The sequence below is a fragment of the Neolamprologus multifasciatus genome, chromosome 3, assembly GCF_963576455.1.
Source record: "Neolamprologus multifasciatus chromosome 3, fNeoMul1.2, whole genome shotgun sequence".
Taxonomy (NCBI): domain Eukaryota; kingdom Metazoa; phylum Chordata; class Actinopteri; order Cichliformes; family Cichlidae; genus Neolamprologus; species Neolamprologus multifasciatus.
Window position 1 is genome coordinate 20168233 of NC_140441.1, and position 19445 is coordinate 20187677.

Here is a 19445-nt window from a genome sequence, read left to right on the forward strand (position 1 = left end):
TAAAAAATTCATCACACTGAGGTGGAGAAAAAAAGAAGACCAGCCTCCGGCCTGCTGTCTTCTGTTTACATCACAGGAAGTCTGGTTTATGAAATGCTGTGCTCCAGGTGATCGTGAGCAGCATTCGCTCGTCTCTCCTCGATGTCTAATTTAGTGTTTACAGGAACAGGAAGCTGCATCGTCCTGTAGCTGCCGTTAAACAACAGAAATTTCCTCGCAGATAACGTGTTTTCATATTCTTCAAACAAAAACAAACAGTGAACAACAAAAAAACGGTGCTTTCAGGCGCTTTGCAGCAAACTGCAAAGTAGGGCTGCTCAATTAATCGAATTTTAATCATGATTACGATCTGGGCTTTCAACGATCATTAAAAATGACTGAGCCGATTATTAGCACCTCCCTCATGCTTTACTCTCGCGCTGCTCCGTGTGGCAAATCGAGCGCACCTCTCTGCATTTCCAACACGCATCACAACAATTAAGAGGACCCGAGGGAAGCTCAGAAAGCTAAGCAGAAGTTATTTGGAGAGGAGAGTGACTGCTATTGGTTGAAAAGAGAGATAAAAAAAAACTTCAGTGGTGTGGAAACATTATGGGTTCGCGGAGTCAGACGTGGATCAAGTAGACATAGTGTGTAAACTTTGCTACGGTGTAGTAGCTGCACCACAGAGCAACACTGCAAAGTTCACTAAACATAGATGTTTACATTTTTCATTTATTTCTTACATTGTAAACATTTGCACTGTTATCAGTATTTGCACACTATTTTATATTATTTTTTTAAAGTCATTATTCAATACATTGTTATTGTTAACCCTTTAAAGCCGGTCAGAGCGGCATGCGCCGTTTTGTGTAACTATTTTTAAATCCCTGTAGAACCTGAACTATGTAAGCTAGCGCAATAATTTTTTTTGCATATCAAACTTACATCTTATGCCATCAGCTTGTCCTAGGTCACGGTTTCCTTCCACATAAAGCTTTGCAAAAATTGCATAAAAAGCGCTTGCAAGAACAAAAACATAATATTCCAGAAACACGCTTTGCCGATCTGATCAGCTGTTCGTAACACTTCCCACATTAAAACAGACGTCAGCGCGAACTATCGCATGTCCGCCATTTCCTGCCCGAAACTGAAAGTGATGTCATTTTCACAGAAAATGTAGTTTTTTACTTGTAGGCCTTAAAAGCCTATACTGGTGTTTTTATAAGTCATGTTTGACTTTTCTGAATAGTTTCTGGGATGCTTAGAACTCGAATTGCACTGCTGGAAATAGTTTATTTTGATGCACATGCTGTTTTCTTTGCAAATTTGCATCATAGGATTGTTTTTTTTTGTTTTTCCTGCAGTATATAAAAATTGCTATATCTCCAAAATAAAACTATGAAGACACTCAAAATAAATTTCCTGTTGTTGTAAACTATTTTTTGCAACTTTTTTGTATTTAAAGTTTTGAGGGAGAAAACCTCTTAAATTTCTCCAAGTAGAAATATATGTAAAAAAAAACCAAAAACAATTTTAAATTTTTTTGTAGTTTATTGTACTTCTTTGCAATTAATGTAGTTACTATGGACTTAATGCATACATATTAAAAATATGGGCTATAACAGTTATATTGATGTATAGCAACTTGAAATTTTCCCACAAATGGCACTACAACATGTAAAAATATAATATAAGCTCTGGCGGACTTGGTTCTATAGTAGGTCATAAAGGGTTAAATAAATATTGTCAATAATCGAGATCTCAATTTCAGTGAAAATAATCGTGATTATCATTTTTGCCATAATCGAGCAGCCCTACTGCAAAGGTCTTTAGAGAAATCGGGTGGGTGGTGCTCCTACTGTGAAATTAGCCATCAAGGTGAATCCTTGATCATCACATTTAATGTTCATTCACACATGTGAATGCCACTTTCTTCTTGATGGATGCTAGCTGTAAACAGCTTGTCCTAATCGTCGTGTGACTCTGTTTTACGTGGCTGTGTTTTTGTTTTTTTGCTTGTTTGCAAAACCAGAGAGAGTGAAAGATACCGCCGAGTGACATATGACATGGGTGGTAAATACTTTACAGGGTTACCTAGGCAACCAGAGACTGGAATGTCTGCTAGTGACCGATGATTCAAAGCCGGTAGCTTCCTGTGTGGATGCCACTTTGGTCACTCTTAATAATTCATAGTGAGAAGTAAAATTTGGGAAATTTAACAAAACATTCATGTTGGATTTTTCTGCCTAATTTAGGTTTGTTTAGGTTCAGTCTCATGCTCTACTTTTACAAGATGAACACTTATAGGGAAGCTCTTATTGCATGAACAGCAACCTGACGAGTTGTTCTCTACTCCAGTAGCATTGAGGTTGGCAGCAGACCATGAGAACTGGACGGGTAACCAGCTCTGACGGGGGCACTTGGCTCAAGTTGCTATATGTATATTTACAGCCATATACAGACAATGCACTCTCTGAGAAATGTTGCCAGAGACACAAAGGTGCAGAAATATCAATATCAGTTGCAGAGGCAACGCCAGAGATGAAAAGGAGAGACGTTTTCTCCTTCTGCATTAGTGGATCAGTGAACTCACCGCACACTGAGTGCACAGTCCTCAACACTTTTTTGTTTTGAAGTCTTTGAGTACGGTCATTCTTTAAAAGTGGCTGCACATGCTGATGAATGAGACATGAGGGCTACTTCACAAAGCACTAAACTAGAAGGTGTCACACATAAGGGCCCGGGGCCAGGATTGGCCCAGGAAAGACTCCATTCTGTCCCACCGGACAGCTTTGGAAATGTGAAAGAGGTATAAATTTTTAAAATTTAACCGTATTTTCATAAATTTTACAGTTTTTCCTGCTGATAAAGATCATTCACACAACACCAACATGATCCAGTAATAGATAAACAATTAAATGACATGAAAAAATCAAGTTTTTCATTATTATTTTTTGGGGTAAAATAAAAACAAAAATAATATTCAAATAAAATAGGACATTTTCTGCGAATAAACAACATCTGTGTTTTATAATGACAGGACATTGTGGGTAGTGAATTCCCAAAACATTTACTGTAATTTTACTCATTTATTTCTTACAGTGTAGGCCCAAAGAGTAATGCTAACAGGTTTCTTTCATACAGCCTGACAGTGTAAGCGGACTGTGACTTTTCTTCACTATGACTGCGAACCCAATAACCCAATTTCCCTGGTTTCCCATTTGGCAGTTTAAGCTATTTCCTTGACTTTTTTGGCTTCAAAATATATTTAATGAATCATTTGACTAATTCAAATTCCTTTTAAGATGCACTTCAAAAGGGTGTAGACTGGTTTTACTCTCGTCTAACTTTGTGATGCAGAGTTCCTTAAATTTGTCTTTCACAAGAGTTCACCCTTTAGTCATAGTGAAAATCCCCAGCAGATTCTGGGTTATTTAATATGAGAGTCTTTGCTTCAGGCTTTAGTACGCGCCTTACACTGAATTGACATCCTAACCAAATTTGTTTTAGGGTAGAGAAACGTCCAGAGATGTTCAATTTGAAGCCTTAGAAAACATTTAGCATCCGCGTTTGTTTCATTTTCTGTCAGCTTTCATGTTGACTTTTACCTTTCTTGGATGGATTTTATAATTTTTTATTATTTTATTTGTTCAATGTGTTAATTAGTCTGTGTATTTTTCTCTCTACCAGGAGCAGACAGACAGCGTGGACCAGGGTAAACGATAGAAAACCAGGTAAAGTGTGTTTGCATCAGCTGCACGCGTGTCTTAATTTTTCAGAGCTGTTTACATATTCTTTTATATTTCTTACAGCTATTAAAAAAGGAGAAGAGGAGCAACATCTGGACACTTTTTAAACCCAAATAAGAACTTTCAACATCAGTGCAGGAGGGACAGATGGATCCGGGAATCGTCCCCCTGTCCTGTCGCTCCACAGGGAGTGATGCGCTGCTGCCGCTGCTGCTGATGGTGGTGGTGATTTTACAAGTAGAGATGGCTTAGGTGTGTCTACTTGAAATGGTAGCTGGACAGCAGTGGCTTGCCCAGTAGTGTCAAAAAGTAAACGGGGGGAAAAAAAAGCCGGGCAACTGCTTGATGTAACGATGGAGGCTCGACCAGCGCTGTCCCTCCCAAAAACTACAGTCGTACTCCTCAAAAAGCAACTGGTCCGTGATGTTTGTGCATTACAGTTTCACAAGGAGGTTCTAAACACGTCATCACTTGGTTTATTTGTAGAACTAAACCCCAGGAACAGGTAGAGCCAGTCTGCGAACCAGTTCAGGCCATCATTTACCAAATAGGAAGGACTATATCGTGGCCAGACGCTAAACGGGAACATTAGCAGGCGTGACCAAAGCAAGGTTCTCACATCCTGTAATCATATGAACAGGATGATAAACTGTCCTCACAGTGCATGTCAACCTGATCGTCCCTTTTAATAAGAACTCCGGGTCAAAGAGCAAATCGGTTCAAATATTCAGACACGAGCCGCTCGCTGGATGTTTTCTGTTAGTCTGTTATTTCTGTTCTTTTTTTTGTCCTGTGCAGTATCCTGCTAATACATTCAACTTAGAAGATATTAGCATACATTTGGAGTCCCAATTCTGACTATCTAGCCTCCTTTTAGCTCCGTTTTTGGTCTCCACCACCGTGACAGAGAATTAAAATGAAAAAGCAAAACCTAAAAGACAAACTGAAAGCAGCTGATACACATACTGCACTGGTCCCACTCTAGATTTGTTTTGTTTTTGCTATAATGTATCCTTAATAACAAAAATACAGTTTATATCAGTGTTGTGTTATATTAGTGTAGAGAACACGTCTGAAACACATTCTGAGTTAAAACCTTTTTAAGTAAAAAGGGCGACGCTGTGATGTAGTGAGCCTCAATATGAACCGTTGATTTTTATGAGGCTGTTTGTTTCCTTATCGACTTCGTTCTGCCCTGACTTAATTTATCAAAGCCTTTTTTTTTTTTTTATTTAGCCTGGATTTATCGTATTTTAGCGTGAGCTGCCTTTATTATATTCCATCCTGAGAGCAGATACTGCACAAATGGTTTAATCCGTTGTGGATTATGTTATCAACGGGCCCACCAGGATGTAAGCCTTATTTTCTCTTTCTTATGAGATGTGCCTTTCGTTTCTAAACGTGCTTGTGCTCGCACACGTGCGTTGAGGCAAAGGTCAGATGGTAGGTGCTGTGATTCATTCTGTTTTCTGTATCAAGAATCGTTTACTGTGCAGAGCAGTGTACTGAGTGAGTTACATCTTTAAGGAAATGGTCTTATTGTGAATGTAACCTCTTAAAGTGAGTACGTGTGGATAGACTAGCGCCATGGGCTGATGCAAGATGAGGTGTGTACTCATTTTCACTCTTTATCCTATCACTTTTGTTGCCATGCTAACTTTGCTCTTAACCTCTAAGGAAGTGGGCAAAAAGCCTATAAACACAGTGGATCATGTTGCTTGTGGCCATAATTTCGGCAGGTTTGCTCTGTGGTCACCAAACCAAAGACATCTCTGGAACATTGTACTAACGTAGATCAGCGTAAATATGATGTTATGTCAGAGTTTCATGTGATGCTGTTATGTCATCAAATACAATATTTTAAAAATGTAAATGTAACGCTTTTCCATCGTGATTCTGTAATGGTGATCCTGGTCATGTACCAATCAGATGGTCGGCGGTTCTATCCCCGGCTCTTCTGGTCTGGAGGTAAAAGTATCCTTGGACAGGATGCTGAACCCAGAGTTCCCCTTAAATAAGGTTAAAAGCACTTAAGCATAGAAACAAGTGCTTACATGAAGGTTAAGCAGTGTCACAGGAAGTGCTCGCCACAACAGTTGGTCATGAGCAGCCGTTCCAGGCTCCTGTTGCTTAGGTAACCCTGTTGTATGTTTTTACTAACTTATCTAATGTCAGTCAGCCGTTTCCTGTGCTCTCATTGGTAGTCGCTTCTCTCACTATTGTCCAGGCGGAGAAAAGTTTAACTCAGGACCCGGCAACTTTTCAATGTGTCTTTGACGTTCAGTCGTCTCTCATCTCCACGTCACTTTTAGTCACTTCCTGTGTGGACGCCCCTTAAAGAAAGATGTTATTAAGACGTTTTTCCCTGTGGTTAAAACGGTTGTATTGATTGGCTGATTTTTAGCACCTGATGTAGTCCTATAGCAACAATGTTTGTATCAGAGATGTTTCAGTTATAGTCTGGATTTTTCTCGTCTTTTCTAAATCGTATTGCAGATGATGCAGGTGTCAGCGAATTAGTATTTACAACAGTCTCAGCAGCATCTGCAGCTCATGTTGCAGGACAGCGTGACAGAGGCTCAGAGACGAGCGATCGCTCCAGTTGAGTTGTGTGCAGACTGGAAGCAATTAGCAGCGACGTGGCGACCAAAAACTGTAGAAAGTGAATGCTACTTGGCAACTTCAGGAGATTACATGCAAAAGATCCAGGTGAGCAACTGAAACAACTACCAATGAGAATAAAGAATACCTATGACTGAGATACTTCCTGGTAGCAAAGACATTAGGGGGTTACCCGGGTAACCATATCCTGAAATTACTGCTTGTGACCAATGATCAGCTTCAAAGTGATGAGCCGGTTACGTCCTTTGTGGACGCAGTTTAAGCTTTTTGCTAGTTTCAGAATTTACTGCTGGATTGGCCCGTGAACTAACACCAACTTATTTTTTACTTCAAAAATATGCATCTGCCCCAAAACTCCAGTATTGGTCTCACCCAAGTCAAAGGTTTCCCACCTAGTCAGCATCACTGACTGCACCCAAAGTTTAATCATACTTCCCTACAACCCGGGGAGAAGCTGAACTACTGAAGGATGTGTTAAGTTATTCTTTTTACCCCATAAAGACATTTTATAAGTTCCCCTGTACCTTTAATGACAACGTCTGACACCTCAGTGTGCAACAGTGTGTCATCGGTTTGATGACATTTAGAATAGTTTCCAAGGGTCGCTGCAGAGGCAGAGAACACTCTCGCTATCTTCTGATGAAGATGAACTTCAAAGGTTATTCCTAGAAGATCTTAAACAGAAATAAAGGTTGTAAATTTTTACTTTTTCTACGATTACCACGTAACAGCTGATTTATGTGGTGGTTTAAACACATTTTAAAGGGTAATTCGATCAGTTGTAGACATAAAAGTTTGTTTGCCTACTTGCGCAAAGTTGTCACTGATGTTGTCGGTGTGACGTCATCTTTCAGTTTTTAGACCGTGACTAAAACCAGAAAGCAAAAGTCCCTCCCCAGAGTGGAGAGCCATGCAGATGTGTCATGTATTACATTTTTTATTTATTTATTTTTTTAAATATGCATGCACTTTTTGTTCTTGATATTATGGGTCTGTCTTTTTTCCTCATTGTACAAAGACAAAAATAAAATCGACTAACACATTTTAAACCATGAAGTCGCCTCTTTTTGTGTTGCCCTGCACTGCATCGCCACCGCATTGCAATGATTAAAGCCAGTGTCCGCTGACCTGCAGGCTGACGTCTCCCTCCCCTTCCCTCGTGCGACTGAACCATCCGTCTTCATATCCTATTCTGTCTCATTTCCTTCTTTGCTCACTGCCCCTCTCTCTCTCTTTTTCGGCGCCGTAATGAAAAGATGATTTGTCTTATTCATCTCAAGGAGGTAGTCTGTCGACCTCCGGCTCTCTATCATATTATTTCCACATAATGGAGATGAGATGGAGATGGAGGGGTGTTTTGAGCGCTAGACGGAGGATTAGCAATGCTCGACTCCTTTTTTTTTTTTGTCTCCTCTTGACCTTCTGAGTCTTATCGGGTTAGGTCGTGCAAAAAAGGCACAAAGGATGCCCGAGCTGGTGACCTTAAAAGAAAGGGCACAGGAGAGCTGAGGAAAAAGATACAAATCTGTTAATTCAGGTTATAACTTCACTCCGAACAACAGCCAGGATGTGATTAAACGAGGCTTCTGGGTGACACGTTGTTGCCGCTCGACAGCGCTGGATTGACGACTGACTTTCTGGCTGTTGACAGCGACCGGAGATGTTTACAGTGTGGTCGTGGGAAGGAACGAAACGGAACTACACTAGAGTCATGGCTCAAAGCTAACCCGCCCTTGATAAACGCAAAGCACAAAGATGCCTTCAGAGTGTTAAACCTGTCAGGAAGGTTGTGCATGACGGTGCAAAATGCGAGTAAGCTACACAAGAGCGCAAATATGGACTCCTGTTGCATGTGTGTTTACTTTTGCTATTAGAGTCGAGGTTCGGTCTCTGCGAGGTTTTCACACCAACAAAACAAACAAAAAAATTCAATCTCCTAATTAGGTATTCAAATAAAGAGAGCAAAGGTAATAATGCTGCTCTGATATGTCTTTTCTGCATGACTTCATGAGCGGTAAATTTATCTCAGGCGCTGAATTATTCAGGCCTCCGGGCGACAGGGCTCCCATGCTGATGCCAGGCTAAGTGCCCTACATCTTATCTTTGTCTCTGGCTATCAGCCAAGAGGACGGAGCTCAGGGGGGAGAAACTTCTTTTATTTCCTTTCCTTTTTAAAAATTTTTTTTAAGGGAAACAGATGGGACTAAAAGGGAGGAAGTCACGTCAATGTTTCACAGCGTTTGAACTGCGTCAGGGCTTTAACTTTAAAAAGATGATTCGACTGTCTTCATAAGTGTGAGAAAGAAACTTCAGAGCTGTTTAAATGCACAGAAAGTGGAAAAAAAAACATGAATGCTCCAATTTATCATTCCAGTATCTGAATCATCAAATATATCAGCGAGATGACAGCTGCTGATGTGAAGATCAAGTCTTCAAAATATAGTTGGAAAAGCTGAAAGACGGTTCAGTTGTTTGGGTTTGTTATTATAAATACTCACCAGCCACTTTATTTAGATAACCTGCAAATATCTAATCAGCCAATCACATGAAAACATTTCAGTACATTTGGGTTTATAGACACGATCAAGACAACCTGCTGAATCTCAAAGGGGACTAAAGGTGATTTATGTTGGTTGTTGTTCACAGACAGGCTGGTCTGCTGGGTTTTTCCCACACAACCATCTCAAAGGTTTTTTAAGAGAATACGAGAAAAAGAGAAAATATCCAGTGAGCGGCAGGTGTGTGGGTGAAAATGTCTTCTTGATGTTAGTGTTTAGAGGAGAAAGGCTGATGGGAATGCAGCAGTAACTCAAATAACCACTCATTACATCCAAAGTATGCAGAAGAGCATCTTTGAATGGACTACAGCAGCAGAAGACCACACTTAGTGCCACTCCTGTCAGCTAAGAACAGGAAACCAAAGCTACATTTAACACAGAATCACCAGAATTCGACAACAGAAGATTAGAAAAATGTTGCCTTAATTTCTGTTGTGACATTCAGATGGGAGGGTCAGAATCTGAAAGCATGGATCCATCCTGCTGTTTACGAACAGTTCAGGCTGCTGCTGGTGTGATGGTGTGGGGGATGTTTTCTTGGCACGCTTTGGGCCTCTTAGGACTAACTGAGCATCATTCAAACACCAGCCTACCTGAGTATTGTTGATGACGACGCCCATCCCTTTATGACCACAGTGTACACATCGTCTGATGTCTCCTTCTAGCAGGAGACCAGTAGAGCCAATCCAGTAGAGCACCGTGGGGAACAAGTGGTGGAGCAGGAGGTTCATATCATGGATGTGAAGCAGGCAAATCTGCAGCTACTGTGTGATGCTGTCATGCCAACATGGTCCAAATTCTCAGCGGATTGTTTCCAGCACCTTGTTGAATCTGTATATCTGAATAATTAAGGAGGCCAAAGAGGGTCAAACATGGTAGTAGCAAGGTGTCAGTAAGAAAGTGTGTGGTGAGTGTAGAACAGCGGTCCCCAACCTTTTTTGCGCCACGGATCGGTTTATGCCCAACAATATTTTCATGGACCGGCCTTTAATGTGTGGCGGAAAAATACAACAAAATAAAACTAGTACTGGTACCGAAAAAAAGAAGATTTATTCATAACACACATGAAACGACCCAGAAAAAAAAACGATAACAAAATAACGCTAAAAACCGATAAAAACCCTGAAAACCATACATTTCACACTCGAACCTAAACTCTCGCGGCCCGGTACCAAGCGACTCACGGACCGGTACTGGTCCGTGGCCCGGGGTTGGGGACCGCTGGTGTAGAGGACAAGGCAGATTTTTTTTTAAATTTCCAACAGTTTCTACAAGTAAAGCAGCTGCTTTTTAAGAAATAAAAACCTAAAGCTGGAAAACCTTACATGGGATCTCTTTATGAAAACCTCCAAGTTGGTTTTCTAATGAAAGAGTTCATATTTAACTTTGGTGAAACATTAGCAGGTTTCCCAGGATGGGGGGAGGTGGAGTATTTTTGGGCTGTTTTCTCAGACGTTTAAAAGGTTAAAGATTACATTCAGTGTTGACACTAATTAAGCAGGTTTATAGTTTGTTCACTGGGTTTCCAAGAGCGTGGGAGGATAAATCAACAGACTCACAGCTGGATGACCGACGAAATCCTACCTTAACAAAAGCGAGACCAAAAAAGAGAAAATCCCTCTTTGTGCTGTTTGGTGCGGCTCCAGAAACACTCATTGTGCTTGTAGCTGCTGATAACTAAAACACATCTAACTTTTGTTTAAACTCTTATCTCGACTCATGTTCATACAAGCCTAAAGACGGAAAGAATAAAACCTTCAAACCGTGAAACAAACATGAACGATGCTTTTATTTTGTCCTGTGCATTTTCCTTTAAGCTAATACTAAAGACAACAACAGCAACAGTTTTTTCTCTTTACTGAGAGGTGGATATTTTCTCTTTAAGTATAAATTTTCCTCTGAGATGAGGAAGTGTGTTTGTGTGCCGCAATAAAGGCTGACATCATTAACGCCAACAGAGCCTTGAGAAAAACAAACACGCTAACTGAGCGCGCACACCTCAGGGACTACAGCCGGCTGCCTAATGGACCTGATAAAAACAACGCAGAGGAATCCGACACGCCGGTGCTTTTTATTTGTCCGCACTCGCTGTGTGGATGTACAGCACAAATTAACTCGTCGTGAAGCTACTTTTGAGCCATTATCTCGAGTCGCTCTGATGACAGGGAAGAGACGGTGAACACTACAGAGATGCGAGCTTGGCTTACAGCGTGTAGAAGACTAGGTGGTAGAAAAGTGACGTTCATTCATAGAAATTAACAACAATTATTTATGGTTCTGGAGGAGAAGTTCAATAACAGGCTCCACGAAAAAGACTTTTTTCTTTCTGCTCCTGCTAAATGGGAGAAAAGACCTTCATCGGGATGAATGTTTGACTAAAGAAAAACCATTGAATGCACCTGCCTCTGCTTTACAGGCAGATGGGAAATGTTGTTCACAAAATGTAAATGCACATGTGCGAAACAGGAGATATACCTGTAATAAAAAAATGTATGTCTTGGCCCCGAGAGGTCAAACACACCAGCAACTAGAAAAAACGCTGCAGAAGCACACAAATCACGACTGCAGGAATTAAGAAAAGACAATAGCAGGAAACTAATAGTAAACATGTTTTACTGTTATATACAGCAAGAATCATGTGACATGTTGTGTTTTCTAAGGTTTTTGTCCAAATTGGGTTTTGTTTTTCTCGCTTTTGTGGCTTTTTTCTATTTGCTGACATCTAATTAAGTTGCAGTGCGTTTGACCTCTCAGGGCCGCTGTGCTGTTTTCTTGAAAATAATCTTTTTAACTCCTAATAACAAACCAGACAGTATTGGAAAGGATCCTGTGTAGTAACTATGTGGTTGACTTTGTGGACGTGGACGACTGGAGAAACATGAAGTCACTCCTGTTGTACTTCTCTGAAGTCCAATACATGGGCTGCATGCATAGTTTGTGTGTTGTCGGTGTAAATTACCCACCTTGACCTTTTGAAGCTGAACACAAAAAGCAAAAGGTGGATCTGACTGAAACTGAGGACACTGCACAGTCGCTGGCTAACAACTTGAAAATGAACCTTCGTTAACAATGAGTGTACATCCCAAAATGTTGATTCTGTTCCTCTGGATGATAGCATTTTCAGTCGGAGAAACGTTTTGTCAGTCAAACAAGTGATGAACAGAATCAACCTTTTGGGATTTACTTACTTGGATGACTGAGCATGCATCAAGACAAATGAGTGTGCACACATTCAGCCTCCTTTTTTGACTCAAACAGGGCGATTTGACAGCATTTTATTCAGTTTTGAAACTGCTGATTGAGTCAATGAAATCCTCTGAACAAGAGATCTTTCACTGGCCATCCTTTGCATATAGTCTGTAGCCCAGATATCCAGATAACCAGCTGCAGCTGTCTCGATTGGGACTTCCTGTTCTGCCCTCTGCTCGTAGCTGTGGATACGCTTATTTAAAGCCTGTTAAAATGTGATGGGTCAGTAGCACTCGGACACAAACTGAAACCAGAAAGCTTCCTGAACCAAAGATCAACAGATTGTACGAGGAAATACATGCATATGCATACAAATGTTGCTTTATTTTTAGTTTTTAATTTCTGCAAGAGCAAAAAAAAAAAGATTTAGAAATCTAGTAATTGCTAAAGACTGGAGAATTTAAAAAAATGATTTTAGTAGTTTTGAGATGGTCACTACATTTAAAAAAGTAAAAGCATGGATGTGGAATAAAACAAGCAGTGCGTTAGAAGTTAATTTGGTCCATCGCTGATCCAAAAGATGATATAAGTACATAATCCTCTGTTATTAAGGAGATGAGTCAGTCTCAGTGAGAAAACTCATAAAGTGCTGTTTATGTTTGCTTGTTTTTATCCTGATTATCTTTTTTACTTTTTGCTTATGTGTTAAAAGATTTAGATTTTCAACTATAGTTGAACTAAAAGTTCATAGGATCCTAGGAGCTCTCACTAACAACTGTTTCGATGAGAGAAGTGATCAGGTTGAAATTCACAAACTGCACGCTTGACTTGTAGCTGGAGGTGATGTTAAACTTACTGAAAGGAGCACTTACTGTGGAGAGCTGGCTGGTTAACATAAATCTAAAGCCGTTCTCCTCCTCTGCTCTGATGTCATGTGATTTTTGTTTGCTTTCCAACACCTCAAAGGCTTCTACCCTCCTCTGCTCGTCGATGCCTCTTCTCAGCTGACAGCAGCTCACATGTTCCCTTTCTGCACAAACAATAACACGTAGCTTGTGCTGATGTTACGCTCGCCGATAAAAGTTGCTCACACCGACACGTGTCTCTTTTCAAACTTCGTGCTCTGCTGTTTGTGTGCAGGTAAAGCCTCAGCTGTTATTTATCTGCCTGTGCAGAGTGTATAATCTACCTTTCTGTGTATCCTTGAACCGAGTGAAAGGATCAAAGTGAGGCGGTGACGCACTAGGCGAGCTCAGCTCTGATGGAAAGATGAGTCACTAGTTTGATTAAGCAGATCCTGTTGTCATCACGCTGCACGGGAACATTTTTTGTCTTTAATGTCTTTGATCGTAACGTTGAGAAGCAGGGTGTACGTTCAGAAGTTCATAAAGAAAACTGCTCTTTTTGATTTCTTAAAAACAACAACAACAACTCAAAACAGCCCGCCAACGAGCTTTTGTGCTCATTTGTGCTCCGCTTGTGATTTCACCTGGTAGCTGAACAGCCGCCCACTGCAATGCACAAATTATGTTGTCCATGGGGGGAAAAGTAAAAATAAAAACATAACAGGCTGTACTGTTCGCTCGCTCCGAGGCATTTTTGGATCAAAGCTTTGGCTAAACTGTGAATGCATTCGCACACAGGCCTCAGTGTGGATTGGAGGCTGGTAGTCTATCCCGCTGTGGTGCAGCACGCCGTATGTGACATGAAACCGCCTCTGGTCTTCTGTGGTTTTCCTGCAACGTCTCAAACTCAGCGGTGAGTGGGACGTGCTAAGGGATTTTAGTGAAAAGTCAGAGAGGGAGAGATAGAGTCTGACAGACCCACGGGATCGTGGTGAGCGGGTAAAAAACTAGCGACGTGCTAACAGCAACTTCACCTGCTCGAAACAGTATCTTAATAAACCAATGAATTTAAAAATTGAACATTTCATGTAAAACCAATGAACTAGCCAGAAATCCAAAGGTTTAAATAAAGAGCCCACTATAACACGAAGAGGAGCACAGAGGGATGAAGATGGAAAGGCGGCGGCTGAGAGGAGTAGATAAATCACCAAAGAAAGAGCTATTTTGGGCGGCTCTGTTCCACCCCTTGTGCTCACACAGACACCGAGAGCCTCTCGGTCAGCCAGTCGATCAGGATTATTGGCTGCTGTGGAAGTTCCTGAGGTGTGTACGTGAGATGTGTGGGGTTCAAGCAAACACCCACAGGTGTTCATTAGCCGAGGCCCCGAGGCCCTGGACGCTGCCCGCTGAGGCTCTAACTGCTGCGATGGCGAGGTTTAAACACCCGAGTCCCATGGTGATCACACTTATTATGAAGACGGGAGCGAAGCGGCATTCATAAACAAACGCTTAGATGTTGTGGTGAATGGCGAACACCGAAAAGTGACTTTAAAAATGTGTTCGGTATGTCATCTGTTCGTCACTTAAATGAACTGGTATACGTTTATTGGATGTTTTAATTGTGTAACAGAATTGGTGCGGAGGAAAATCACGAGTAGTGACTGGAGCAGTATTTTTTTCCATGCCCTTAGGTTGGCAAAAAACTGCCTCCTTAGGGAAACGACCACTTTCCCTTTGGCAACCAAGCTGTTATCTGGCAAGTCTGCTGAAATAAGAAGAGCTTCTGTGAGGATGATTTTATGTCTTATTTTGTGAGCATTAGGTGATGGAGAATATTTTTGAAAGAACTGAGCTGTTTGAGCTGTCGGTCCCCAGCAGAGCAGTTTTTAACATCATAGTTAGAAACCTGCTGGGTTACTTACAGGAGCTGTGCTACTTGTGTTACTCCTGTAAAATTACAGCCACTGGACTATTCATTTACAACTTTTGAATAATAGACCCTAAAAATGAAATTACAGTTCCTTCCACTACACTCAGGATCTGGAATTAAATAAAAAATAACTTGTTTTTAGTGCTCCGAATCATCACGGGGACAATAAGCTAGTGCTCATCACACATTTGCATAGATTTCTATGTAAAAGTTAGATCACACCTCAGTCACACTAGACTAAAAATAGGATGGCAACTTCCTTGTGACTAGGACAGAAATGGTGGTTTCCCCGTGAGTGTGTTTAATTTCTTTTGCATACGACGACAACAACAAAAAGTTTCACAGGTCCAGTATGCATCAGTCCTCTTTGCAACTGCTTTCGATTGCTAGACCATGACACCCATCGGGAGGTGGGAGGCAACCTGTGGGGTCCTGTCTGCAATCACATTGGAGAAGATCTACAAATAACTGCCGAATAAAAACAGCCAGATTACCAACATGCTGCAATCAATCTGAGGCAGTCGACACTGATGAGCACAACTTATATTCCTATATAGATGCACGGTTGACAAGTGCCTATGTCAGACTGACTTCGTTTTAATCCTGTTTTACTCATGGCCATTGATCAGTGGTTGTTGATCAATGGTTATGAGATTTTGCATAATTATATTGAAGGAACTGACCTCCCAGCCCATTGTTCCTTCAGTGGGCTGGTTTCAGTCATTATGCAAATGTACTGTTTATAAGATTGGGGAAACTTGCAGTCAGCTAAGACTGAAGAAGTCACTTGGATAAGTGACGAAACGTTTCTCCCACTGAAAACGCTACGTCCAGATAAACAGATTCAACTGTTGGAGAACACAGCAGAGTCATTTTCAGACATTCATTCACTCAAAGTCCAAAAGTCTGCTTGCTGCTAATCTCAGTAGCGTTTGGCTCTTTCTCTGCCCAGAGATCTGCAGATGCAGGTCAAGGAGGGGCAGCCACAACAGATGAGGCCTCCACAGGAAAGCAGAAGCTTACTTTGACATGCAGAAATCTACCGTAGCGGAATATTTATCCTTTATTAAACTGGCAGCACGCTGAGTGCAAGCGGGGCTTTAATTCAGGCACATTAAAGTAGCAGTTATTTGTTTGTATTCTTTAAAATTTAATGTCCGCAACAGGAAGTTGTGAAACTTTAAATACTGTGATTATCCATTTACATTGTTGTTAACGTAGCGATTACAAGAAGTTCAAGTACTGAACTTGTTTAGTTTATAATTCTATAAACGTTCAATCAACATGATAAGATAAAATAAGATAAAATCTTATGACTATGTCCTCTTTCAGCTAGCTGTCAAGTGTAGCGTTAAATCCACAAGATACACAAATTAGACACAATTTTTCAAGTACTTTTATTTTAATTTATAATACAAACAAATAGAAATCATTTGGCAGCCAAACCATGACTGAAATGGGGGCAAATAGGGAAAATAAAATTAAAACACAACTGATCAGAACAGTTTATTTATTATTTGTGATTAATCACCATTACTTGAGTGTGGTTCCAAAACCAAAGTACTGATAAAGATAGCTATAAGACCTTAGAGCTGAATTTGGCTTACATTTGTATGAGATTCAGTGAATGAGACAGAAGCGTGTACTTGGTTATGGAGCTATGATGAACACTGAGCAGCCATGGGGGAGGCTGGAGTTAAAAAAAAAGCACTCTGTACTGCCGCCCAGCCTCAGTTAGGTCATCACCGAGCTGAGCTAACGTCACAGGCTGGACGAGAAGCGCAAAGCCTTAAAGTGGAATAAAAATTAAAAGTAAAAAGCTAAGAAGGTGAAGCTATGACCCCTCTGAGGTTCACTCAGCAGCAGTTTGACCTTAGCTGATCTTACATTCACATTGACTAGAATAAATGGTCTTGTTTATGAAATGTTTTCACACAGTCATAACGTGCATAATAGCGACGATCAGCGAGTGAATAAGCCTCGATTAAAAGACCGCTCCTCATCCTTCCTTTACGGAATATTCAGTAGATCAATTTTAGAAAGCAGTGAGATTTTATAAATAACAGCAGAACAAAATATAAGGAACAAAACCATGATGACCTCTGATTATCCACGTGCTCGGTTCCTGTACAGGCTATGGCAGGGACTGTGTTTGCAGAAGAAACACTAAGATCCAAACATGATAAAAGCAACATGTGGTGTATCACTAACTCTCTCTCTGTGTGTGTGTGTGTGTGTGTGTGTGTGTGTGTGTGTGTGTGTGTGTGTGTGTGTGTGTGAGAGAGACAAAGCAGGGAGTGAGCACATCCAGGCTTATTGGGACTGTGCGGAGTGTTGGGTGCACTGCAGGTCAAACTCAGCGTGCACTCTGACGTCTCTTTGGTTGTGGCTTCATGCAAAACTTGCAGCTTTGAAAATGTAGCCTCCTTCACAAGGCACACATTATCTTCTGTCAGTATAACCACAGCTTAAAAAAATATCCAAGGGTTCAAAAATATATCTTTGTTGTAAACAGAGTTTCCATTCATTCCCGTGTTCTTAGATATGAGCGTTATTCTCCAGAAGCGTGGCAACGTCTCATCGTGGTTTCGATGCTCTTTTGAGTCCTCAGAGTTTTTTATGTTGTGGGTGAGCGCATTCGCCCTTCACTCATAGTCCTCTCCTGCCGTGGCGGCCTCCAGAGCAGCGAGAGCCTCTGCCACCATCGAGTCCGTGACGCTCTGCACCTCCTGCTCCTCGTCCTCGCTCTTCGACACCGAGATCCCGCTCTCCATCGTGGAGACGTCGAGAGTCTTTGTCAGCGTGAGCTCGTCCCTCGTGCCCCCTGAGGACAAGCTGGTGTTGCTGGTTTGGATGTCCACTGACAAGACGCTGCCCTCGTCCCCCGTGTCACACAGGTACTCCGGGGTCCCTCCCACGCCCTCGTCTATCTCGTCTGCTGAAAGCTCTGTGCTGCTGAGCCGGTGCTCGGAGCTGGTCCACCCGTTACTCGTCGCCTGGCTCCTCTGGGTCTCGTAATTCTCTACGCTGGGGTACACGGGCACCTGGCTCAGACCCTTTTCCTGCGTCATCCATTGCTGCCCCACCCCTTGTGGCTGGATGATGTAGAGCCCTCCCTCTGTCGGTGGTATACTCCCCTGACGGTGTAGTCTTTGGTTGACATGGTTGTTGTCAACTTCTAGTTTTAGTGTGCTCTCATTGGACTTGCTGTAAGCCATGTTATGAAAGCCATGCTTCTGCATGGCCTCACCATATAGGTCCCTGTTTGGGGCCCCGCCCGGGCGGCGATGGGGCTGGTAGAGCGAGCTGCCTGTGGAGTCGCTCTTCCTCACGTCCACTGGAGCTGAGGGGTCGTAGACGTAGCTGTGAGAGAGCAAGACCAGAAAAGTCACTGCTAGAGTTACAATGATCATAGACTGCTCAAAAAAATATAACTACAACTTGATCATGAGGGTAAAGAACATGCTCAGGTAAAGTTCAGGGGTATCAGTCTTTATTGTTAGGAAGGACAAACCACTTCACCTGTAAATCACTTTGCAGAGGAAACAAGACAGGCCCCAAAAGTGAATGGCACATCAGTGTGTATGACTGCAGGGAGGTTCGCTTTGTCTTAATGCTATGGAGGCTATACAGTCAGGCGTGGAGAGCTGGACATGACCGCAGAAGGGCATCAAACCCATCAGCAGGACCAGTGTCTGCTCCTTTGTGTAAACAGGAGCAGGAGGAGCACTGACAGAGCCTTTCTGACCAAACAGACTCCATGAGGGAGGCATGAAGTCCCCTTTAATAGGATGTATGCTCAGATTAGCACGATACAGCTCAACTGGCATCCCCCAACCCAGTCATGCTGGGTAATGCTGCAGGCGGCATCACGTTCGCCACGGCATCTCCAGACTTTTTCACTTCTGTGCTCGGTGTGAACCTGCTGTCGTCTGTGGAGAGCACAGCAACCACACCTACCTGTTCAAAGCCAATCAGTCAGTCGGGAGAAAGTTCAAGCTTAACAGGAGTGGTGAGGGAAGCAACATGGCTTATTTTGGACATGTCAGGGAATTAATAACACAAAGCTAATAAATATGCTAATAACAATTTCACATTAAAAATCAATAATAATGTATAATATTTTTTTATTTAATTATTAAGGTTAGGAGCACAGGTGAAAGGATGGAAGTACTGCCTAGTCAATCAACCATTTTGAAGCCTGACAGATGAAGGCTGATGGTAAACTTGAACCAGTGTAAACAGTACAGTATCTCGCTCTGACACGAAGTGCTGTACAAGTATTAAATATAAATTTGTACTTAGGAACAGTACTTGTGTGTACTTTAGTGAGCTACACTTTGCCGCTGGGTTTTAAATTGCTAATGTGACAAACTAAGTGTTTTAAAGAGGTCACTGTGGGCTACAGACACACGTGAGAGACATCTTTTGTAAACCTTCAACGACTAGATGTAGTGAAAACACACCCCACAGTATTTAAAATGCAAGCTCACATTCAGTGTCATTTTAACTTCTTATTTAAGCACAGATGACTTCTGACTGCTACAAACAGAAGATGAATTTCGAACTT

At 41.7% G+C, this 19445-nt stretch overlaps 2 protein-coding genes across 2 annotated transcripts in view; one reads left to right on the forward strand and one right to left on the reverse strand.

Annotated features, from left to right (window-relative positions):
• rell1 (RELT like 1) overlaps nucleotides 1-10148 on the forward strand; it is a 40775-nt gene extending 30627 nt beyond the window's left edge. Inside the window, exons 7-8 of the mRNA XM_085139933.1 lie at nucleotides 3673-3716; nucleotides 3795-10148. Of these exons, the coding sequence (XP_084996059.1) occupies nucleotides 3673-3708 (36 nt within the window). The 3' untranslated portion in view covers nucleotides 3709-3716; nucleotides 3795-10148. The remainder of the gene's footprint in view (nucleotides 1-3672; nucleotides 3717-3794) is intronic.
• Nucleotides 4824-19445, reverse strand: part of LOC146521957 (uncharacterized) — a 40924-nt gene continuing 26302 nt past the window's right edge. Inside the window, exon 3 of the mRNA XM_085139948.1 lies at nucleotides 4824-18238. Within this exon, the coding sequence (XP_084996074.1) occupies nucleotides 17521-18238 (718 nt within the window). The 3' untranslated portion in view covers nucleotides 4824-17520. The remainder of the gene's footprint in view (nucleotides 18239-19445) is intronic.